The sequence below is a fragment of the Heptranchias perlo genome, chromosome 12 (genome assembly GCF_035084215.1).
Source record: "Heptranchias perlo isolate sHepPer1 chromosome 12, sHepPer1.hap1, whole genome shotgun sequence".
Taxonomy (NCBI): Eukaryota; Metazoa; Chordata; class Chondrichthyes; order Hexanchiformes; family Hexanchidae; genus Heptranchias; species Heptranchias perlo.
The window spans coordinates 61,949,819-61,975,688 of NC_090336.1; the positions used below are offsets into that span (position 1 = coordinate 61,949,819).

Here is a 25,870-nt window from a genome sequence, read left to right on the forward strand (position 1 = left end):
CTCCTTCAACTACAGGTAAATTTTCCCTTCTCGAGTGCATGAACAGCAACTCATATCCATTTATCTTATCAATTCCAATTTCAGAAACAAATTATGTCCAGGCTTTATGGTTCTACAGTAGAGACAGAAGTACTTGTAATTACTTTTGGATATATCTCCCCCCTCCCCCCACTCTGTCTCAGAAAATAAATGGGTTGAAGCAAAACAAATCTAAACGCTTTCAAAAGAGGAAAAGCAACTTGGTTTATTCTTAGTTAAGTATGGAAGAGATTTGATCAAGGCTGATGATTGCTTTTCCTTCTCTCTGTAATTTTGAATTTTTGATCGGACTTAAGTCTTAGTCCAAAACGTCACCATGCTGTGACATTTGATATCTGCAGATGTTTGCAGATAAATTCTTAAATTCTTAACACCACCGGATCATTTCCTGCACCAACACTTTTGTGGCCCCGAAAACAATGGTGCCCTGTTTAAAAAGAAACACAAACTCTTCTTGAGAGCAAAAGGGGTTAAAAATCACAAACAATTCATTAATTTTCTTCCATCACCCTTTATCCCGGGACCAGAGAGGACTCCACACACATTTCTGTGAATGAACCTAATTACCTCACTTCAGGAGGAATAGTTAGCAAAGGGAGCACAAAAATAATGCCCAATATTTCCTACTATCACATGGGGAAATATCCACTTAAATTAAGAAACTTATTTTAAATAAATGCAAACGTTGTTGCACGGTGATTTGGAAACAAACGTCGGTGTCCTCGGAAGGAGTTAACTAATTTGCAGAAAAATAAACAACTCATGCAGCGTGAGTCAACGCAGCTTTCATGTAAATTTAAAAAAACCTGTGGGTAAATTTTAACCGGGAGCTGGGAAGATGGTGGAGGTTGGCGGGGGAAATTCCTGATTGGAAACCCGGAAGCATGGGTTTCACGGATGTCTTTACAACTTTGATGTAAGGACATCTTTCATTTTTTTCTTGTAGGTTTCCCGTCTGACAGGCCGGTCAGATCGGGGGGTCGGGGGTCATGGGAGGGGGGTCGATCATCGGGGGAGCCATCGGGGTTGGGGGTCATCGGCGGGGGGGGGGTCAGTCATTGGGGGAGTCATCAGGGTCGGGGGTCATCGTTGGGGTAGGAGATCGTGGGGGGCAGTTGGACATGGGTGGGGTGGGTGTCGGTTGATTGCGTGTGTGGGATGGCAGCAGGTAAACTTGTTGGGCCTGGAGGAAGCACTCCTGCTCCTCCTGGCCTGCAAGCAATGCAATAAAGGCTCTCACCTGTTGAGTCGGGTCTTCTCGCCTCCTTTTACGGTGGTGTGAAGCAGAAGGCCCAGGAATCCCGATCCCCAGGAGTCAAAAATAAAAAAGCCGTCAAAATGGAGGCCCGCAGCCTCCATAAAATCTTTCACTGACCGACCCGCCTCCTGAGAGCGAGTTGGTCGCCCGCCCCTTGATCCGCCTCCGTTAAAACTGGAGGTGGGCAGGTTGGGGTCGGGTTTCAGATTTTTTTAGAATTTTTACCTCCCCACCCGCCCCTAATCTACCCGGTCGTGGGGTTAAAATTTACCACTTGGTGTCAGGGAAGATACTTTAATTCATTCTTTTTTTCTGGCCACAGCCAATCACCAGATAAACGGGGTACTGTCAGTTTGCTAACTGCGATCATATTTTCATACAACCAGTAATCCCAATTGAAGAAAAAGTAACATTATACAAACGAGGAAAGAAAACACAACAAGCATTGAACGGGGAGTAGCCAGCAACAGGGAAAAGAAAACACTTACAGGCTTTTAAAGAGACAGCACGCTGAAAACAAAAGAACACATTCTCTATCTTATAACACTCTCCCTTTCTCCTTCTTGATTCCTTTTCAATTAAACCAAATTTAGACTATAAACCATGCACTCGCCGTGGTTATTTCTTTTTAAGCATGAGGGGTCGGCTCCCTCGTATTAACTCGGACCCAACCACTTGCCTCTTTCCTTATACTTGAGGGGTTGGCGACCTTTCAGTAGCTCGGTCCCAACCACTTATCATTCTTCGCCCTTCATGTCAGAATCTGTCACTGTTTTAACACTTGTTATTTTCCAACCTTTAACTCTCAGGCCCACCCAGGGACGCCATTGTAAGCAGATTTTCCCGTTACTGTCGCAACAAAGGGTTGTTAGTCCTTCAACTACAACTTCCATGTGATTCGGGCCCGAGTGGCTATTCAGCAGCAAGTTTTAGTATTGACTTACAACAGAATTGCACTACATCTGTCTTCAACGTTATAGTTACAACGTTGCAATTCCGACAACTTGGACTCAAGGTGGCTCAACCTCCATCGGCTGCCTCTTGGCTATGGACTTCCGACTGACCCGAGAGCTCTAATTTTTGGGAGGGAGCATCTTTATACTATTCGGCTGCTTTGTCCTGCGAGTGAGCATCTCTGGCCTTATCTCCTAGTCATAAATTATCCCACCAGTTCCCGTTAGCAACTGAAGATGAGCTGTTTCACATCACATCACTAGTCACCTCGATCTTCATCTCTGTTTACAAGCTGTTTGTTCCTCTTAGGAATGTGTAGGCTCTTCTTATCTGGGTCCTTGTGTGTTCTGTTAACCAGAGATGAGCGCCCCCTTAGCACCGACCTCTTGCTGAACCTAGACCTATGTGAGATGGGATACTTGACCATGCTAGTTTTAAACCATATTTTTACAAGAATGTGGTATCATTCTCAGAGAAGGCTGAGTCTCATGTTGGCCGCACGTGACTTGGAAACTCTGTATTGTAGTGCCTCACTCAGCTGACCAGCTAAAGACGGAGTATAGCAGTGTATTGAGGCAGGAGACTGTAAGATCCACCTCATGAGGTCATTTCCAAGAGGCCATTACTTGGAAGGTATATTGATCACCTCCAGCAGTGTAGGTCATCATGAGCCCTACGAGTACAGGCCTGTATGAACCTTCCCTGATACAAGGGCATGTCCGCTGCCAAAAACTTCAGATGCTTTTCCACTGCATGTTTATTGTCCTTGTGAAGCAATTTTCAAGCTAAATTTCCAGTGTAAAACTGAAGTTTAGAAGAAGGACTTGTATTTATATAGCGCCTTCCACGACCCTGGGACATCCCAATGCGCTTCACAGCCAATGACGTACTTTTGAAGTGTAGTCACTGTTTTAATGTAGGAAACATGGCTGCTGATCCCACAAACAACAATGTGATAAAGACCAGATAATCTGTTTTAGTGAATTGTTTCAACGTTGTTGAAACTGGTCCATAGGATATTGTGTATCAACCACCAATGTAACCTCACCGTTAAGTGAACCTTAACTGCTATGCTACCAGCTTTTCACAGAGTCTGCAGGTAGTGATTTCCATACTTCTTAAGCAGAGGTCCCGTCTGCCTTCTGTAGCAGCACTACTCAAAGAAGAGGATAGTTCTCCCAATGTCCAGGTCAATATTTATCAACATCAGATTATCTTGTTTACCTCAGTACTGTTTATGGGAGCTTGCTGTGCGCAAATTGGCTGCCGCGTTTCCCTGCTTCACAACAGTGACTACGTTTCAGAAGTACTTCATTGGCTGTAAAGCACTTTGGAATGTCCTGAGGTTGTGAAAGGTGCGATATAAATGCAAGTCTTTCTTTTTTCTTTAAAACCTCTCTATTTCGTCAATACGCTTGTGGGTGTCCTGTAAAGATTTGAGAAAATCAAATGGGCTGTGTTTGGGGAAACTATGGTATCAAACTATACTTAGTTTGGCATGTTTCAGGATGTTCTGAAAACTTTTAAGCATTTTATTCTAGGTAAAATAGGGAAAGAATTATGTGAATTTTTAGTAATGGAAATACATCTGGATTTGTCATTCTGTGACTGACGGAATGTGAAGAAAATAAATGTTCATTATTTTGTCATTGAGCTGATACTGAAACTGATACTGATACTGAGGGTAGGATTGAATTTGGAACAATTGAAGAAAGGACAAAAAGAAAGAACTTGCATTTCCATGGCGCCTTTCACAACCTCAGGATGTCCCAAAGCGCTTTACAGCCAATGAAGTACTTTTGAAGTGTAGTCACTGTTGTAATGTAGGAAACGCAGCAGTCTATTTGCGCACAGCAAGGTCCCACAAACAGCAATAAGATAATGAGCAGATAATCTGTTTTAGATGTTGGTTGAATGATAAATATTGGTCAGGACACCGGGGAGAACTCCCCTGCTCTTCTTTGAAATAGTGCTGTGGGATCTTTTACGTCTGCCTGAGCGAGCAGATGTTTAATGTCGGTTTAACGTCTCATCCGAAAGACGGTACCTCCGACCGTGCAGCACTCCCTCGGTACTGCACTGGGAGTGTTTATGCTCAAGTTCTCTGGAGCGGGACTTGTACCCATGACCTTCAGGCCGGCGGCGCGGTTCGGGCACCATATTGGACAATCTGGCGCCCATTTTGGCCCGTAATACGGGCACAATGCCATCGAATTTCTAGGCCTGAGTGTTTGGAGTGCAATAATATGCCATTCTCATGCTGTGCGTTTTAATGAGAGGTCACCTTTTCACTGTAGTTAACAAATGTAGAACCACAAGGAGTAGTTGAGGCGAATAGCGTAGATGCATTTAAGAGGAAGCTAGATAAACACATGAGGGAGAAACAAATAGTTGATAGGGTTAGATGAAGAGGGGAGGGAGCAAGCTCATGTGGAGCATAAATAACCGGCATGGACCAGTTGGGCCGAATGGCATGTTTCTGTGCTGTACGTTCTGTGTAATTCTATATAAAGCTGCATCAGACAGTGAGAGTAAATCCAACGTATCATTACCAGCAAAGCGGAATCTGAATTTGCCCGCAGGCTTTATTTGATCATTCGAGTTTGAAAAAAAAATTGAAAAGGCCAATATTGAGGGTCCCATTACAATCCTGGAAGATTGGAATAGTCGCACGTTTACTTGTCTTGTCTCCCATAACTGAGCTGTGTGAGAGACGGAGCTGGCCCGAGATTTATCGGAGCTTGTAATTCAAAGGAGGTCCTTGTGTTTGAAAGTAAAGCTCTGTCTTGTCTTTGTTGTTTCTGACCCAGTGCTCCAGTTTGTGAGCACAACGGACATCATCAAGTTCTGCAGCTTTGTCCAGACCATGGAGGCACGACTGCGGAGAGCGTTCGAGGAGGCAGAGTCTCGGGCCTCCAACTCAAAAAGTAACTTAAGTGTTCAGGTAAAACCATTTTTTTTTGGCTTTTCTTCCCCTTCTTTGAAAGGGAGTGCGCACACTCTCGCCGCATCGTTTTGTTTAGAAACAAAGACAAGAGTTGAAAGTAGTGATTTGCCTTGTATACTGTGTGATGTTCAAATTAAATCACACCTGAATTGAAAGGCTCCAGCCTGTTATCAGGTCACTGAGGTTTTCGTGATACCTGATATAGACACACAACTAGTCACGATGCACAGAATGCATCTCCTGAGCACGATTGTAACTGAAGCAGAGTCTGTGCCCCATCTATGGGTTTATTGCTAATCCATATTTTGTTTTGTTTTGCTGTACTACTTGCAGAGTCAGTTCAAGTTTCCCAGAATTACACACACACTCTCTCAATCTCTCTGTCTGTTTTTCTCAGTCTGTTTCTCTTTCTCTCTTCCTCTTTGTTTCTCTTTTCTCTCTTTTTCTATCTCTCTCTCTCAGTCTCCCTGTTTTCTCCATCTGTCTGTCTCTATCTCTTCGTGTTTCTCTCTCTTCCTGTCTCTCCATTTCTCTCCCTATCTGTCTCTGTTTTTCCCATCTCTGTCTCTTCTAGCTCTCCCAATGTCTCGCTCTCACTGTCTTTCTGTGTCTGTCTCTCTCTGTTTCTCTACCTCTGTGTACCTCTCTCTCTAGCTCTGTCTTTCTCTTCGTACGTCTCTCTCACGCTCTCTCTCAGTGTGTTTCTCTGTTCTCTCTCTCTGTTTCTCTACCTCTGCCTATGTTCCTCTCTCTCTGTCTCTGTCTTTCTCGTGTGTGTCTCTCTCTCTTCACTCTCGCGCTCTCTCGGTCTTTCTGTGTGTCTCTCTGTCCTCTCTCTCTTCTCTCTCTGTTTCTCGCACTCTCTCTCTCTCACTCTCACTCTCTCTGTGTTGGATCTTACAGATTGGTCATCTGGACAGTGAACATCCCTTAATCTTGGTAGCATCCCACCAAATGCCTTAAGTTTCCCCTGCCTGAGCTCGTCCTCTTCAACTCGTCCTACTTTCTGGCCCCTTTCTCTTTTACTCTTTTCTCTCCATCCCCCCGTGCCAGCTGTGCTTTGCAGAATTCGAAAGGGCAGCACTGTTATTTTGTACCTGGAGCATTAACTTGAAGAGCTGCACCTCTCCGCTACACGGCCCGTGTCAAAAATGGGGGAACTTAATCGCTTTAAAAACAGAAGGCGTTAAATCAGATTTATTAATGCCACAAATATGCGTGGAGTGAAATGGATGCATGACTGGGAACAGGTTAAATAGCAGCTCCTACTTTTTAAAAAATCTTTTTTACATACACATCATCAAAGACTTGAAGATTGCTGTGAGAAATCCATTTGTGAGTCATTCTGGAGTGAGCAATTGCCCCTTTTTGTGCTGCGTGACTTGTGCGATTCAAACAATCTTCACAAAATAAGAGGTGCTCGTTCTTGATTTAAATTGAAATTCGGCAGTCAGCCTGTGGGTTCAGCGATCACGGACTGCAGCATTTCGGTTAACTCCCTGCAGCTGGACTTCAATAAAAGGGTCAGTCGTTGCCTTTGGCTAAAATAGATTGCTCACAGGAACATAGGAAATTGATGTAAAGGGCCTTGTTGTCTAGTAAAGTATCTTCAGCAGATTTCTAAATCGGAAAGCACAGTGATACGACCGGTGATGAAATTATTAGGGCCAGTAATGCAAGAGGGGCTGCTTGATGCATTGAAGCACTTTGGGCCTTGGCTCCCCATATTATCTGATGCTGAGGCCTGAGACCTACTCCCGCCCGGTGGCCTGGCCCAGTATTTATCCCTCAACCAACATCACTAAAAACAGATTGTCTGGTCATTTACGCCAGGGTGGTGGAAGCAGATTCAATAATAACTTTCAAAAGGGAATTGGATAAATATCTGAAGGGGAGAAATTTGCAGGGCTTTGGGGAAAGGGCAGGGGAGTGGGACTAATTGGATAGCTCTTTCAAAGAGCCGGCATGGGCACGATGGGCCGAATGACCTCCTGGGCTGTATCATTCCATGATTTTATGATTCTATGAATTTGAATTTAATATCGGGATACTAAAATCATGGAGTACAAGCCAGAATAAATGTTCTCACTCATGTTACATTCCTGTTTTCGAATTTGAACATTCCCTAGATTCCAGAACGGTCCCAGCGGATTGGAAGGTAGCAAATGTAACACCGCTAATACTGTAGGGAGGGAGAGAGAAAACAGGGAACTACAGGCCAATTAGCCTGACTTCGATCGTCGGGAAAATGCTGGAATCCATTATTAAGGAAGTGGTAACAGGGCACTTAGAAAATCATAATATGATTAGGCAGAGTCAGCATGGTTTTGTGAAAGGGAAATCGTGCTTGACAAATCTATTATAGTTTTTTTGAGGATGTAACTAGCAGGGGAGATAAAGGAGAACCAGTGGATGTAGTATTTTTGGATTTTCAAAAGGCATTCGATAAGGTGCCACATAAAAGGTTATTGCACAAGATAGGGGCTCGTGGAGTTGGGGGTAATATATTAGCATGGATTGAGGATTGATTAACGGACAGAAAACAGAGAATAGGAATAAACGGGTCATTTTCAGGTTGGCAGGCTGTAACTAGTGGGGTGTCGCAAGGATCAGTGCTGGGGCCTCAGCTATTTACAATCTATATTAATAACTTAGATGAAGGGACCGAGTGTAATGTATCTATGTTTGCTGACGATTCAAAGCTAGATGGGAAAGTAAGCTGTGTGGAGGACACAAGAGTCTGCAAAGGGATATGGACAGGTTAACTGAGTGGGCAAGAAGGAAGCAGATGGAATATAATGTGGGGAAATGTGAGGTTATTCACTTTGGTAGAAAGAATAGAAAAATAGAATATTTTTTAAATGGTGAGAAACTATTAAATTGTTGGTGTTCATAGAGATTTGGATGTCCTTGTAAACGAAACACAGAAAGTTAACATGCAGGTACAGCAAACAATTAGAAAGGCAAATGGTATGTTGGCCTTTATTGCAAGGGGGTTGGAGTACAAGAGTAAGGAAGTCTTGCTACAGTTGTATAGGGCCTTACTGAGACCACACCTGGAGTACTGCGTACAGTTTTGGTCTCCTTACCTAAGGAAGGATATACTTGCCTTAGAGGTGGTGCAATGAAGGTTCATTAGATTGATTCCTGGGATGTGAGGATTGACCTATGAAGAGAGATTGGAATGGGCTTATACACTCTGGAGTTTAGAGGTGATCTCATTGAAACACATAAGATTCTGAGAGGGCTTGATATGGTAAATGCTGAGAGGCTGTTTCCCCTGGCGAGAGAGTCTAGAACTAACGGACATAATCTCAGGATAAAGGGTCGGCCATTTTAGGACAGATGAGGAGGGTTGTGCATCATTGGAATTCTCCACCCCAGAGGGCTGTGGATGCTCAGTTGTTGAATACATTCAAGGCTGAGTCATAGAGTCATAGAGTCATACAGCACGGATAGAGGCCCTTCGGCCCATCGTGTCCGCGCCGGCCATCAGCCCTGTCTACTCTAATCCCATATTCCAGCATTTGGTCCGTAGCCTTGTATGCTATGGCATTTCAAGTGCTCATCCAAATGCTTCTTGAATGTTGTGAGGGTTCCTGCCTCCACAACCCTTTCAGGCAGTGAGTTCCAGACTCCAACCACCCTCTGGGTGAAAAAGTTCTTTCTCAAATCCCCTCTAAACCTCCCGCCTTTTACCTTGAATCTATGTCCCCTTGTTATAGAACCCTCAACGAAGGGAAAAAGCTCCTTAGTATCCATCCTATCTGTGCCCCTCATAATTTTGTACACTGTCCGTGCTGTATGACTCTATGACTCTATGACTCAGCCTTGAATGTATTCAACAACTGAGCATCCACAGCCCTCTGGGGTGGAGAATTCCAATGATGCACAACCCTCCTCATCTGTCCTAAAATGGCCGACCCTTTATCCTGAGATCGATAGATTTTTGAAATCTCGGAATCAAGGGATATGGGGATCAGGCGGGAAAGTTGAATTGAGGTAGAAGATCAGCCTTGATCTTATTGAATGACGGAGCAGGGTCGAGGGACTGGATGGCCGACTCCTGCTCCTATTTATTATATTCTTATTAACATATAAATCATCCTTAAATCCTATAATTTACCATCCCTAATAACATAATGACAGAATCCTCCAGTTTTGTAAAGATGGAACTTATTTTTTTCAGTTGTGATTAGCTCCCATCTTACTTACAGAAATTGGACCTAATCTCCTGGCTCAATGTTTCTATTATTCCAGCGATGAGCTTGACCTGCTGACCCATGAGAAACAAAAAATTGCAAAGACCTCTACAGAGGGTGAATGATTTTTAATGAGATCCTACTTTGTATTTTAGACCCAGATGTTCGGGATTGATACAGTGTCTGAGGTCTTTTACTTTCTTTATCACGTTTGTGATCAATTTAACTGCAACTTTGTTGTGTAGGTAGAGTAATATGCATTATTCTGCAAAATGTATATTGCAAAATAGTGATGCAAATCAAACTATTTATGTCGATTTTAAGCTATTGCAAAGGGTAAATTGGGTTCAAAGGGCAAGTGCTGTTAAAGGATACATATCTTCAAAGGGCCCGTGTCGTTTAAAGGGCCCGTGTCCTTTAAAGGGCCCGTGCCGTTTAAAGGGCTCATGCGGTTTAAAGGGCTCGTGTCCTTTAAAGGGCTCGTGCGGTTTAAAGGGCTCGTGTCCTTTAAAGGGCTCGTGCCGTTTCAAAGCTGCATATTCATTAAAGGGTAGATGTCACTTGAAGCATAAGTGCAAACAAATACTTTGCAGCCTGGAAGAGATGAAACATCTAAATGCCGTGTTTGCATTTTTTCCCTTTAGATTCTGAACACGTCCGTGACTGATGGCTCCACAGCTGTCACTATGGTCTACATGGTCAGGAATCAGAGCACGCTTCTGAATGGTACAATGTCTAGCAGCCTTTTACATCATCTGACAGCTGCTGAGCTGGGCTACTACTTGGCCTACCCACCTCTGATACTCGCTGAACGTAAGTGCCCTGAATCATGTCTTTTTTTTGTTCAGTAATCAAGACATGGTATAACAAGCAAGCAGACAAAGAAGAGGAAGAGGAGATGAATGATGGATTTTGGGGGAGATTGATTCCTGGGATGAGAGGATTGTCCTGTGAGGAGAGACTGAGTAGAATGGGCCTATACTCTCTGGAGTTTCGAAGAATGAGAGGTGATCTCATTGAAACATAAAAGATTCTGAGAGGGCTTGACAGGGTAGATGCTGAGAGGTTGTTTCGCCTGGCTCAGGATAAGTGGTCGGCCACTTAGGACTGAGATGAGGAGAAATTTCTTCACTCAGAGAGTTGTGAATTTTTGGAATTCTCTACCCCAGAGGGCTGTGGATGCTCAGTCGTTTGGTATATTCAAGACTGAGATCAATAGATTTTTGGACTTTAAGGGAATCAAGGGATATTGGGATCGGGCGGGTAATTGGAGTTGAGGTCAAAGATCAGCCATGATCTTATTGAATGGCGGATCAGGCTTGAGGGGCCGTACGGCCTACTCCTGCTCCTATTTCTTATGTTCTTATGTATGGAGGGTTGGGAGGAGAAGCCAGTGAAAAGAAAGAAAGACTTGCATTTATACATAGCACCTTTCATGACCTCAGGACGTCTCAAAGCGCTTTACTGCCAATTAAGTACTTTTGAAGTATAGTCACTGTTGTAATGTAGGAAATGCGGGAGTCAATTTGCATAGAGCAAAGTCCCAGAAACTGCATTGTGATAATGACCAGATAATCTTCTATTAGCGATGTTGGTTGAGGCATAAATATTGGCCAGGACACCAGGGAGAACTCCCCTCCTCTTCTTCGAAATAATGCCATGGGATCTTTCAAATCCTCCTGAGAGGGTAGACAGGGCCTCGGTTTAACACCTCATCCAAAAGACGGCATCTCCGGCAATGCAGCATTCTCTCAGTACTGGATTGGTGTGTCAGCCTAGATTTTGTGCTCAATCTCTGGAGTTGGACTTGAACTGACAACCTTCTGACTCGAGTGAGAGTGCTACCAACTGAGCCACTACTGACACCTAAATGCTTAGAGGTGTTCTGTCTACGATTGGGCAGGTAAGAGTGGAACCAAGCAAGAGCAGTCCCATATAGCTGGACAGTGAAGAAAAGGAGTTGGAAGAGAATGGTCTGGTTGACCATATCAAGGCTGAACACAGGTTGAGTAAGGATAATGTGCAAGGGTCACAGTCACATGTTTCGCATGACTTTGGTTAATGCTATTTGGTGCTGTGCGTGGGGTAGAAATCTGATTGGAGGGATTCAAATAGGCAGATGCGGGAGAGACGGGCAGGGATCTGAGAGGTGACAACACGTTCAAGGAATTCTGAGTTTCTGAGAGTTCACCAAATCTACTTGCCTTTCAAAAACAAGTTCAGTGGGTTTTGTTTTTCATATCATTTTCAGAAAATCAGAGCCAAACCGATCAGGGGTGATGTCAGGAAGCACTCCTTCACACAATGGGTAGTGGAAATCTGGAACTCCCTCCCCCAAAAAGCTGTTGAGGCTGCGGGTCAATTGAAAATTTTAAAATTGAAATTGATGGATTTTTGTTTGGCAAGGGTAGTATGGGTTACGGAACCAAGGCGGGTAGTATCGTACTGTGGGATCTCAGGCAAACCAAGATTAGGCCTACTTTGTCTGATCATGCAACAGAATGCTACAAGAACTCTTGAACTGCTGCAAATGCCACTTTCAAACTCTTCATTGTTTTGAAGTAGAGATACTCAAGTTAACTTAATGATTGACAATGCTGCATACAAATAATGACATAAACAGATTATTCAAGTTTGGAGCTGGATAGGATTCACAGAAGGAAAATGCATCCTTGTCTCTGGAGTTCATAGAAGTTACAACATGGGACCAGGCCATTCGGCCCAGCCAGTCCATGTTGGTCTTTACCTTCCACATGAGTAAGTAGTCCTAATCACGTTTACCCACTCTGTTCCCATATTCCTTCATCCCCTTTTCCTTCATCCACCTATCCAATCTAATCGTGAATGTCGACATAATTTCTGCCTCAACCACTAACCCTGGAAGTGAATTCCACAACCTCACAACTCTCTGTGTGAAGAAGTTTCTCCTGTCCTCTGTTCTGAATCTCTTCCATTTAATCTTATTTCTATGGCTCCTCGTTCTAGATCCCCTCAACTACTGGAAAACATGTAAGCATCTAACACTGTCCTTTTGACGAGGCTGGGATAGAAACTCATGCCCTGCCCAGCAAAATTGATTAGTAACCCTCAGCCTTAACCTTAAGAATTCCCTGTAGATCAGTCAATCAATGAAATAAACTACTTTGATCTTGGAATCAAAAAGCATAGTCCGTTCTCTAATTACACATATGATGAACTCTGGACTTCTCCTGTAACTGGCTGAACGGCGATACACAAGATAGGCTGGGTGAAAGCCACTATGATTCTCTCTCCCCTCCTAGCCTTGCTCGCTGTCTCCCTTTGATGGTGTGTCCTAAATTAAGAAAGAAAGAACTTGTGTTTGTGTGGCACCTTATCGTGTCCTCGGGACATCTCAAAGCGCTTCGCAACCAATGAAATACTTGCGAAGGGCAGTCAGCTCAGAAGACTGACATGTGACAGAGCATGGCGATATACTAATTCACCAGGGTTTGGAAAACAGAGAATCATACAGCACAGAAAGAGGCCATTTGGCCCAATCGTGCCTGTGCTGGCTCTTTGAAAGAGCTATCCAATTAGTCCCACTACTCTCCTCTTTCACAACCCTGCAGGTTTTTTCCTTTTCAAGTATTTATCCAATTCCCTTTTGAAAGTTACGATTAAATCTGCTTCCACCGCCCTTTCAGGGAGTGCATTCCACATCATAACAACTCGCTGCATAAAAATTTTTCTCCTCATCTCCCCTCTGGTTCTTTTACTAATTATCTTAAATCTGTGTCCTCTGGTTACCGACCCTCCTGCCAGTGGGAACAGTTTCTCCTTAAGGGCTGTGGATGCTCAGTCATTGAGTATATTCAAGGCCGAGATCGATAAATTTTTGGACTCGAGGGAAATCAAGGGATATGGGGATTGGACAGGAAAGTGGAGTTGTGTTGAAGATCAGCCATGACCTGATTGAATGGGGGAGCAGGCTCGAGGGGCCATATGGCCTACTCCTGCTCCTACTTCTTATAGATGTTCTTATGGTCTTATTTACTCTGTCAAAACCCCTTATAATTTTGAACACTTTTACTAGAAAGGTTTTCTTTTCATTTGCTCATCTTGCACAGAACTTTTCGTGGGTGATGTCCTCTGCGTTCTGAATTTTTTGGTCTGTTTTTTTCTCCCCCCCTCACTAGTCAGAATTAATGAGGAAATTAAGGCAGTGATGGCATTGTAATTAGGGATAGAGCTGTTTTCTTAGGTGTTGCAGAGATACTGAGGTGAAAGTAAGGATACAGCAACAGATGTTTATCTCTTATTATTATTACTATATGTCATTCCCTTCTACCACTTCCCTACTGTTTGCGCAATGAGTTTTGTCAGCCAAACGCTATAATACAATCCGTCAAGCTCTGGGACGCACTGGGAGGAGGGAGAGGAGATCCTTTGGAACATGTAATATTTATCAGTTGGATTTCTTAACCAATAATTTCTTAAGCTTGAAGTTGGTGGGAGTGAAGATTGAGGGGTGATCTCATCGAGGTGCTTAAAATATTAAAACGATTTGATAGGGTGGATATAGAGAAACTATTTCCTCTGGTGGGGGAATCGAGAACGAGGGGACTTAATCTTAAAATTAGAGCCAGGTCATTTAGGAGGGAAATCAGGAAGCACTTTTTCACACAGAGGGTAGTGGAAATCTGGAACTCTTCCCCCCCCCCCCTTCCCCTGAAAAGGCTGTGGATACTGGGAGACAATTGGAGCTTTCAAGACTGAGAGCGATCGATTTTTGTTGGATAAGGGTATCTAGGGATTTGGAGCTACGGCAGATAAATGGTACAGATCAGCAATGATCTAATTGAATGGGGGAACAGACTGGAGGGGCTGAATGGCCTACTCCTGTTCCTATGTTCCTAAGATCGTTTCTATGTATCATTGCACGAAAAGATAAAGTCACTTCATCAGCGACTAATACACTACAAGTCAATTAAATTTTCCAAACCATTTGCATTATTACATTTTCTTTGAATGTAATTAACTATAAATTAAGTACAAATTAAAACTAAGAAAATCTAATGGTGTTGGGATGTCAGAACCCCTGTGGATTGTCAGTTACTACTTCTGAAATCCTGAAAGAGGCTCATTAGATTACTGTGGTAGCTTATCAGCTGTGTCATTAAGGCAGTGTTTCTCATGGGAGTTTTAAACTCTGAAAGGAGCCTTTTCATATGCATTCTTGATCAAATAATGTGTACAAGGACTAAAGTCTTGGAACAAGGTCTCAGAAATACACACGCTTAAAGAGGCAAAGGCAATTTACTCTTCATTTTTAGCTTAATGTTTCCACCCCTTGCGAAGGAAGGTCTTCTGCTCCTTGTGAAAGAAACAACTTTTATTTATATAGCACCTTATCACAACAACAACAACAACTTGCATTGATATAGTGCCTTTAATGTAGTAAAAACGTCCCAAGGCCCTTCACCGGAGCGATTATCAAACAAAATTAGGACACCGAGCCACATGAGGAGATATTAGGACAGGTTGGTCAAAGGTAGGTTTTAAGGAGTGTCTTAAAGGAGGAGAGGTAGAGAGGCAGAGGGGGTTAGGGAGGGAATACCAGAGCTTGGGGCCCAGGCAGCTGAAGGCATGGCCGGTCAATAGTGGAGAGATGAAAATCGGGGATGCGGAAGAGACCAGAATTGGAGGAGCGCAGACATCTGGGAGGGTTGTAGGGCTGGAGGAGGTTACAGAGATAAGGAAGGGGCGAGGCCATGGAAGGATTCGAACACAAGGATGAGAATTTCAAAATCGAGGCAATGCCGGTCCGGGAGCCATTGTAGGTCAGCGAGCACAGGGGTGATGGTTGAGGGGGACTTGGAACCAGTGCCATTTCTAAACAACTTTTTGTAGTGCATGTCTCAGGGAGAGGTTGTGGAATGTCTTTGACCTTCATTTCATTAGAGCTGTCAATTCTTCGGAGCTGTCTGCTGAATTATTTATGAGAAGTTGTACGTGCACCATTCAGACCCCATGGACCTGCCTACCTGAATAATTTTGTCTCTGGAAGTAATGTGACCTCAAGGCTCAGCAGATCAGGAGAATCAAAACAAATTTTTCAAAAGACATATTACTTCATGGCTTTTTTTTCATTCAACACCTCGTTAATGTTGACGTGGGCACAAAAAACACCCGAGTAGCAAAGGTAATGCAGCAGAGGATATCAAAGAAAGACGTGCATTTTTATAGTTCTTTTCACAACCTCAAGACATTCCAAAGCATTTTACAGCCAATTAATTACTTTTGAAGTGTAGTCACTATTTGTAATGTAGGAAATGCGGCAGCCAAATTGCACTCAGCAATGTCCTACAAACAACAATGACCATATAATCTGTATTAGTGATGTTGGTTGAGGAATACATATTGGCCAGGCTACCCGGGGAGAACTCTCCTGCTCTTCTTCAAAATAGTGCCATGGGATCTGAGAGGGCAGACGGGGCCTCGGTTTAATGTCTCAAATGAAAGATGGCACCTCCAACAGTGTAGCACTCCCTCAGTACTGCACTGGGAGTGTCAGCCTGGATTATGTGCTCAAGTCTCTGGAGTGGGACTTGAACCCACTACCTTCTGACTCAGAGGCAAGAATGCTACCCACTGAACCACAGCTGATACATAAGGGGGTGACTATGCACTAATTGGGGTTTTGTTCCCCCCTACTTAGTCACTTATCCTGTATATGGAAAAACTAGCCAATGAGGACTGGCACACGCAATGTTCTCATCAGTGCGTTGAGTGTTGGGTTGAGTCTACAGCACAGAAACAGGCCAATCGGCCCAACTGATCTATGCTGGCGTTTATGCTCCACATGAGCCTCTTCCCTCCCTCCCTACTTCGTCTACCTCTCTAAGGAGTCTTATAACACCAGGTTATAGTCCAACAGCTTTATTTGGAATCACAAGCTTTCGGAGCTTTCCTCCTTCGTCAGGTGAGGGTATTCCCTCCCTAACCCTCACCTGACGAAGGAGCAAAGCTCCGAAAGCTTGTGATTCCAAATACAGCTGTTGGACTATAACCTGGTGTTGTAAGACTCCTTCCATTTGTCCACCCCAGTCCGTCACCGGCATCTTCACATCATCTACCCCTATCAGCATAGCTGTCTATTCCTTTCTCCCACATGTGCTTATCTGGCTTCGCCATAAATGAGATTAAAGGGCTGATTCCGCAGTTGGGAGCAGAATGGCCTCTCGCAGGAAGCACTGACTGGGAGATTGCAGGCCCGAGTTGCCTGATTTTCTTACCTGCTTAAATGAACGGGTGGACAATCAGGCTCACTGATCCCCACGGTCATCCCTGGCGGCTTCAGGTGGGAGATAGATTTTAAAAATTTAAATGAGGTCCGGTGGTTAAAATCAGCGAGGCGTTGCTTCCTTCACGACTTCCGGGTTCACCAACATTTCGGTTTCCCCACCTCTGCACTTCATCCCGCCTGAGTTAAAACCGACCCACAGTGTTCATTTTTTTTCTCACTTTAACATTATTTGACGCACAATATTTTGAGTTTTAGAAGACCTTAAAGTACCAGTGCTGTCAATTCTTTAATATTGGCTTTTTGCAAATGTTACATAGGAACAGGAGGAGGAGGCCATTCAGCCCCTCGAGCCTGTCCTACCATTCAGTGAGATCATGGCTGATCTGTATACTAACTCCATTTACCCTCTTTGGTTCCATATCCCTTAATACCCTTGGCTAGCAAAAACCTATCGATCTCAGATTTAAAATTATTAATTGAGCTAGCATCTACTGCTTTTTGTGGGAAGAAGTGTTACCTTTTCGTTGGTCCAAATTAAATCGCACCTATGGGCACGTAAACAAGTTAATGCTGATTTGCAATTTGAGTAGAAAGCAGCTGGGATGTCTGTGTGCTGCGGGACTCCCTGGGAGCCGATAGAGAAGCTGCTGTGACTGCGCCTTTGAAGTTATGTTAGATGTGTCTGCTCCTGTCAGCTCTTACATGTGAGTTAAAGGTTTTGTGTGTTTTGCTATCTCTGTGTGTCAGGGTGCCTTTCCAGGTTAAGTTAGAAGCATTTCTTTGCAGTAGAAGGAATCATCTTGGGTCGTGACATGAGGAAACATTTTTTTACGCAGCGCATTGTTATGATCTGTAATGCGTTGCCTGAAAGGGCGGTGGAAGCAGATTCAATAGTAACTTTCAAAAGGGAATTGGATAAATACTTGAGAATAAGAAAAATTTACAGGGCTATGGGGAAAGAGCTGGGGGAGTGGGACTAATTGGATACCTCTTTCAAAGAGCTGGCAGAGGCATGATGGGCCGAATGGCCTCCTCCTGTGCTGTTCCATGATTCTTGCGCAAACAAATTCAAGTGATAATTATAAAACAGCGGTCGAGTACTCTCGTCAGAAGGTTGTGGGATTTCCTTCAAAAGACATGTGGTTCATCTTTGCATTCATAATGTTCGTAAAGAGTCAGGAGGAGAGCCAGTTCCTCAGTAACACAGAGAATAACCACCAACATTGAGACTGGCAAGCAAGGCGTTTGTTGAAAAGCCCCAATACAAAGCATTCTGCTTTTCCCTGACTCAACAGCGCTGCGGAGTCAGAAGTATAACTCAGTTCTGCCACTTTGCACAGACCTAAAGCAGGTACCAGCATCCTGCCGGTCCCATAATGAGATTTTCTTTTAATACATAATGGTAATTTATAGCTGCTGGTGAAATGAGATAATGCTATATAAAAGGTAACGCTTGGTGAAAAAATTATTTTATGTTTCGAGGAGCAAAAGGATTCAGTCTTGTCACGTTCCAGGACCTTTAGACCATTTTTCACAGAACAGATTTGAAAAACAATTGAGTTAGGTTAAGTGTGCGTTAAAGCATAGTGTATTTGTTCAAATTAAAAAATGGGATCTGAGCCGATGGGTAGTTAAGATGCTAATGAGCCAGCTTGATGTTGTATCCTCATGCATTGTAAATCTTAAGCAAGTTTTTGAGGTTATCGTGCCCATTTTGTTGGGGAGTCTCTGATCCTGGGCACTCAGCAGAAGATGTGACAAACCTTCCCTTTCTGGCTGTGAACAGTGAGAGACGAAACTCACAGATGCGGTCAGCCAAACAGAGAGCTTTGAACAGAAAGCTGTGAGGCAGACAGGCCCAGCAAAGGCTGGGCGAAAGTTAGACAGCAGGGGGTCGGGTGGGGTTGGGTGGGGTGGGGGGAGCGATGTTTAAGTCAAGCTAGATTATACACTTAGGAAAAATCATTGCGCTATAAGGAAGTGTGAATGAACTCCCATAAAATTAAGATTCTCAGTCCAGGAATGAAGCTTCATCCTAGCAAAAGAATAATGCACTCTCCATATCTCCATAACATGATCCTTACCCTCGACTCCCCGACTTACTGTATGCAACATCCTGGGACCTCTGCTAGTGGGTGTATCCGTATGCATTTATGTATATGTGTACAGTAGAATGTGTGAGTATAGGCAATTGAAAATACCTCAAAAGTTTAATAAATGATTATATTGCAAGTTCACCATGCATGTCCATATCCTAGCACCCACAATGGGAGATCATACTAACATTGACCTCAATTGCACTGATTTATTTAAGGAGATGTTAGATTCCTTTAATCATTTAGATTTAATGGGGGTGAAACTGGTCCTCGCCAAACATGCTCATAGCGAATTTCCAGCTCCGCCTCTCCACCTCTCTCTTCTTCTTTACGTCGCTCATTAAAACCTTCCTCTTTGACCAAGCTTTTGGTCACCTGTCCTAATATCTCTTTATGTGACTCGGTGTCAAATCTTGCCTGATTACGCTCCTGTGAAGTGCCTTCGAACGTTTTACGATGTTAAAGACGCTCTATAAATCCAAGTTGTTGTTGATTTACATTGCGCCCCATTTTCTTTTCCATTGAAGTTTTGGACTACTGGCGAAGACCAATTTTGTTCCCAGTCTCTTTATCGAAAGTATGTGACCAGCTGTATTCTCTCTGCCTTTTGTATTCAAATGAATGTACTTTTCTTTGTCTAGCCATACACTTATATTGAAAGATTTTCTACGTATTAGCACTAAAAAAAATCAGATTTGTTTTTTTTAAAAAGTATTTCTTGGGTGAGGACTTCAAATGCACTGTTTTCACTCTAAAGCAAATGTAATTTTGCAATCATTCCTTTTCCAGCTTTGGAATATGAAAATCTTGACACCTCACCAGCAACTGAGAAATACTGGGTTGTTACAGGTTTGTTAATTGCATCACGTGGAAATACTTTTGCAAAAATCTATTGTGCTTGTCTAAATTACTGTTTTTACTCCCACTGCTGACCTTGACAGAGAGTTAACTTCATTTCCATTGATTTTGTTCTTCCACTAAATTATATTCTGTCTTCGTAATAAACATACTAGAGGGTGTTTTTGTTGCCTTGAAGACAGTGGCTTGTGGTCAGGTACAAATAGTCCAGGGTCAAAGTTTGGCATCCCCAGCAGCTTAGTGTCAAAGGAGATAGTTTTTCTGTGGTATTATTTTAATTTTGTTAGGAAAGGGTTTGTCTATCTGTCTTGACAAATGAGAAGGAGTGTTTGGGCAAGTATCCCTCAGGGACAGCCTACGTTGTCGGGATGATTGAGTGAATTGTCTAACCCAGGACATTCTGCAGAGTTGACCAATCTTCATAGAGAATAATGAAAAAGACCCTCTTCATGTACTTGGGATGTGAGTGATGTTGGCAAGGCAGACATTTATTGCCCATCCCCAGTTGCCCTGAGAAGGTAAGCCTTCTTCAACATAGCAATTGTTTTTATAAGTGGTTTGCTGGGGCCACTTCAAAGGGCATTGAAAGTCAAACCCGTAATGCAGGACTGGAGTCACATGCAGGCCATTCAGGATCGAGGTGGCAGATTCCCTTCCGTGAAGGACACTGTTGGGTGTTTATAATAATCCAAGAGCTTTCATGGTGCCAGCCCACAAAGTACCAGATTGATTGAATTCCATTTGACAACTTTGCCATGGCGAGATTTGAACTCTGGGCTGCTCCTCCAGTATCATAACCACCACGTATTTAGCTGGCGATATTTTCCCAACAGTGCTGTTTTGGTACAAGTGATTAGTTCCCCTTGTACCAAGTTAACGTTTGCGTAAACATAGTGCGAGCAGAAATTTACAACAAAGTATTCGATAGGCTGCAGTTAGAATATTGTGTTCAGTTTTGGACGAAAGACTTTAGGTACAATGTCAAGGCCATGAAGAGGGTGCAGAAGAGATTCACTTGGTTGATACCGGGGTGAGAAGCTTTATTTATGAGGAGGGACTAGAGAAATTGGTGCCCTCTTCATTAGAACAAAGAAGATTAAGACGAGATCTAAAAGAGAGATTCAAAATTATGAAGGGTTTCAATCAAGTAAAGCAGGGAGAAACCATTTCCAGTGTTTGGAGAGTCGGTAAATAGAGGGAGAGGTCAGGAGAATTTTTGTTTTCTACACGGAGGGTTGGAATGGCCATTCACAAACAGTGCTGGAATCAGAATTCATAATAGCTTTTAAATGGGAAGTGGATAAATAGTTGAATAGAATGGGGAAAGAGCATGCAAATGTGACCAAATGGATAGCTTTTTCAGAGAGCCGGCATAGACACAATGGGATGAATGGCCTCTTCCTGTGCTGTAGCCTTTATGGTAACAGCATGCTTAGTGTACCATAAACAGCAGTGATCAGAAAATATTCCCTCGCACACATTACAACCCATATAGCAATTAATACCCTGAAAAGGAGGTGGGAAATTACATTGTACTGGCAAAACTTCCCAATAAATGGAGAAACTCAGCACATCAACTGTGTGGCCTCTTCAGAGTTCCTTCAGCCTTTGCTGTGTACGCTCAGAGAAGGAAGAAAATAGTGTAAATTGGATAGTAACTTTGTGCCGTCACAATAACTGCAACATAATGCGCTCTGCCTCCTGTTTCGAACAGTTATCCTGGGCGTCGACAACACGTCACTGGGTGAGAAATATCAGCGTTTTGCGAGCCTGATGGAACAGCGGTTAGCGAACCTGCTCGTGGCAGCTCAGCAACAAGGCCGAAGATTTAAACGTGCTTCTACAATCGGCACCTACACTGTGCAGGTCAGGCAAAACGTTTTTAAAAACAGGTCTGTTTCTTTGGATCAGTTCTTTTTGGTGATATTGATGGGTGACTGCATAAGATTGATTCTCCAGTATTGACAGACAAAGAAAAGTCTTATATTTATAGAGCTCCTTTCTTGACCTTAGGAAGTCCCTAAATGCCTCACAGCCAATTAATTACTTTTAAAGTGTAGTCACTGTTGTTACGAAAATGAAAAAGAAAGAACTTGCATTTTTATGGTGTCTTTCATGACCTCAGGACGTCCCAAAGCGCCTCACAACCAATTAAGTACTTCTGAAGTGTAGCCACTTCAATTTGCTCACAGCAAGGTCCCACAAACAACAATGTGATAATGACCAGATCATCTGTTTTTAGTGATGTTGGTTGAGGGATAAATATTGGCCAGGACACCGGGCAGAACTCCCCTGCTCTTCTTCATAACAGTGCTGTGGGATCTTTTACATCCACCTGAGAGGGCAGACGGAACCTCGGTTTAACATCTCATCCAAAAGATGGCACCTCCAACAGTACAGCACTCTCTCAGTACTGCACTGGAGTGTCAGCCTAGACTTTGTGCTCAATGCACAACCTTCTGATTCAGAGGCGAGAGTGCTACCACTGAGCCATGATTGACACTTTATGCAGACAAATGCGGTAGCCAGTTTGCACACAGCAAGGCCAGATAAGGAGCATTGAGATAAATGATGAGTTAATAGGTTTTGATGGTGTAGGCCGGGACACCGGGAGAACTCACTGCTATTCTTCAAAAAAGTGCCGTGGGATCTTTTACATCCACCTGAACAAGCAGACGGGACTTCAGTTTAATAGAACCTTAGACAATGCTGCACTCCCTCAGTATTGCATTAGAGTGTCAGCCAAGGGTATGTGCACAAGTCCTGGACTGCGGCTTGAATCACAACTTTCTGATTTAGAGGTGAGAGTGCCACCCACTGAGCCAAACTGACCTGTTTAATATTAGATAGTGATGAGGCGCAATTGATATTTGACGAGAGAGAAACTGAAACAAGAGTCTGTAAGATGCAAACTAGGTCTTGATGATTTCTATTTATTGGGAGAAGTTCTGTTTCTACTTCTGTGTACTATTGTGAACAGGGCGATCAAATTTATGGTTTCTTTCACGACTAGGAATGTATTTCACTTCATCTGTTCCCACTCCTTATATAATAGCTGCTCACCAATATTGAGACCATTCGCTGCCTCTTAAAAGAATAAATGAGCCAATTCTCTAAATCCCCAGGCCTTCTGACAGAAGCTTTATAACTCTTGCTTCCTCCTGTGCAAATGGCAAACTGGATGATTTTCTTATTGTTCCGTTTTCCAGGCTAATTCTGATACGCACTAGAAAATTAACTCCACATATTTCTCAAAATAATCAAATCTTTTCAGGCCAAGAAATTGTCAAAATTTGAAGAGACTGTTGAAAAAAAATTTGCATTTATATAGTGCCATTCACAACCTCAGGACGTCCCAAAGTGCTTCACATCCAATTAAGTACTTTTGAAGTGTAGTCGTTGTTATGTAGGAAACGGGGCAGCCAATTTGATCACAGCAAGGTTCCACAAACAGCAATGTGATAATAACTGGATAATCTGTTTTTTAGTGATGTTGGTTGAGGGATTAATATTGGAATATTGGCCAGGACACTGGGGAGAACTCCGCTGCTCTTCTTCAAATAATGCTGTGAGATCTTTTACGTCCACCTGAGAGGGCAGACAGGTCCTCGGTTTAACATCTCACCCGAAAGACGGCACCTCCGACAGTGCAGCACTCCCTCAGAACTGCACAGAGATCAAAACCATGGGTTCACCTCCCTGAGGCACAAGAAGTCTAATTGCAATTTGGTTTGCATGTTGAGATTATATTGTCAATAAAGGAAAGAGATGATGGATAATAATTTTGTGTTGCAGAGAAAAAGAGCAGAGTTTATAACTGAGTTCGTGCTCTAGTTGCAAATACACTTTTAGTAGTGGCCGGGTTGAATCAAAATCACAGAATCAGCAAAGAAGGAGGCCACTCGGCCCATCGTGTCTGTGCCGGCCCTTTGAAAGAGCTATCCAATAAGTTCCACTCCCCTGCTCTTTTCCCTATAACCATGCAAATTTTTCCTTTTCAAGTATTTATCCAATTCCCTTTTGAAAGTTACTATTGAATCTGTTTCCACCACCCTTTCAGGCATATATTGTTATGATATTCCAGACCATAACAACTTGTTGCATAAAAAAATTCTCCTCATCTCCCCCTCCCTAGTTTTTTTGCCAATTACCTTAAATCTGTGTCCTCTGGTTACCGACCCTCCTGCCAGTGGAAACAGTTTCTCCGTATCAACTCTATCAAAACACCTCATGATTTTGAACATCTCTATTAAATCTCCCCTTAACCTTCTCTCCTTTAAAGAGAACAACCCCAGCTTCTCCAGTCTCTTCACATAACTGAAGTCCCTCATCCCTGGTACCATTCCAGTAAATCTCTTCTGCATCCTCTCCAAGGCCTTGACATCCTTCCTAAAGTTTGGTGCCCAGAATTGGACACAATACTCCAGTGATTTATAAAGGTTCAGCATAAAATTCTTGCTTTTGTTCTCTATGCCTCTATTTATAAAGCCAAGGATTCTGTATGCTTTTTTTAATAGCCTTATCAACTTGTCCTGCCACCTTCAGAGATTTGTGTGTACAGAAATTAATAATATCACTTTTATTCCAATTTTTACAATGAGGAATGATGCACGTAAGATAGAACATCAGTAGGAGTTCCATCACTACAAGGTATATTTTTTTTATTTTCTGCAGCTGGTCAGCATTAAACGTCTTCCTGGCCCCAAGAATCCAGCCGAGTTGACGTACTATGCATTGGAGAATGGCGGGGCCTTGCTGGGCACAACAGCAGCCAAGATACTGAATACAGTCGACCCACAGACAATGGCCTTAGAGCTAGGCTATCGCGTTCAACTCCAAGCAGAACGTAAGTAGGCACGTTATTTCCTCTGTTTCTGTGGGGTAGGAGGGGTGGAGGGATGGGGGAACCAGGAAAAGAAATAACAGAAGCTGCAAGACCCTGGTAGGCTGAGGGTGGCTTTTTTTTTTCCAGTTGCTGGTTGGTACAGAGGCTCCTCAGCCATTGGGTAAAGTTTAACGGCAACAAGCAAAGCTCAGCCTTCTTGAACATTTGGAGAGCACGAGACCATTTGGCGAGTTAATTTCTCCCGACCAGAAATGTATCTGGGATTGAAGGAAGATGTCCTTTCGAGGGGAATGAGTGAAATTGAATTGTCTGAACCTTGTAAAGTTGTGACGTGTCTGATGGCAGAAGGTAGTGGATGTTGACTTGAGAAAGATTAAAGTGCAAATTGCTCAAATGAAAGGGTATGACATTTTGTTCTGTTAAGAATCACTTACTATTCACTTATTGTATGTCTTTGTGTACATGGGTGTTTGTGGATGATAGAGTTAGATTTTTGATAGTCTCTGTGTTCAAAGGGGTGGAACTATTATTATGTCAATGGAGAAAACTTTAGGCTTGCAAAAATTTGACTTCTTCAAATTTATTTTTCATTTAAATAGACCGTATTGTCATTTAAATGCACTCTATTGCCTGCCCAGTGCCCCAAATTCTGTCAGCAACTTCTCCATCTGTGTAAAATATGGATTACCGAATCTCAAGAACAGCCCCTCCAGCTGCAATATACAAAGGAACATACAAAAATGACGGACAGGAAAAGACCCACTGCTCCATCCCGCCTGTCCCACACAGTTGCGATACCTCATGAATCGCAATACATACACTTCCGATCAATCCACCCACCTGGAGGCAGGTGATCCCCTTCAAAAAGGGGAAAAAAATCTGTAAAATTCCACTCTGACCCCCTTAGGCGATCGATGCTAGTCCAGGAGATCACATTGGCCCTGATTTACATTACGTGATACCTACTTCTTGTAGGAGGTACTTCCACAGAGGCTGCTGTTTGTTCTGCTGCTCGTGTGCACAGAACTTCCTTAGTCATTGGGTAAAGTAGTAAAGGTGGCCAAAAACGGTCACAAATTGGTGACAGACAAGGACTGAGAATTCTTGAGAATCCCTGACTTGAAATCACGAGGTACTTTGGTGAGTTGGTTTCCCCTGACTAGAAACTGATCCAGCTTTGAAGAAGTTAGATGAACGGTTGGGAAGAAGCAGTGAAATTAGCTGCCTCTAAAGGAGGCTTCAAAAGGAACCTTCCATCTACCATCCTCCACTGTGGTACTCAAGGGACAACAGCATAGTCATGTGCAGTTGAGGTTGATATGGGTTGTGACCTTAGTGAAACTGGCTGCAGGCATCAACAGTTCATAGATGCCTCAAAGAACTATGCAGCCAAGGGTTTTGAA

At 43.2% G+C, this 25,870-nt stretch overlaps 1 protein-coding gene across 1 annotated transcript in view; it reads left to right on the forward strand.

Annotated features, from left to right (window-relative positions):
* Window positions 1-25,870, forward strand: part of kiaa1549la (KIAA1549-like a) — a 378,638-nt gene that overhangs the window by 132,794 nt on the left and 219,974 nt on the right. Inside the window, exons 6-10 of the mRNA XM_067994216.1 lie at window positions 5,062-5,195; window positions 10,045-10,213; window positions 19,553-19,612; window positions 21,336-21,487; window positions 24,296-24,467. Coding sequence (XP_067850317.1) covers window positions 5,062-5,195; window positions 10,045-10,213; window positions 19,553-19,612; window positions 21,336-21,487; window positions 24,296-24,467 — 687 coding nt within the window. The remainder of the gene's footprint in view (window positions 1-5,061; window positions 5,196-10,044; window positions 10,214-19,552; window positions 19,613-21,335; window positions 21,488-24,295; window positions 24,468-25,870) is intronic.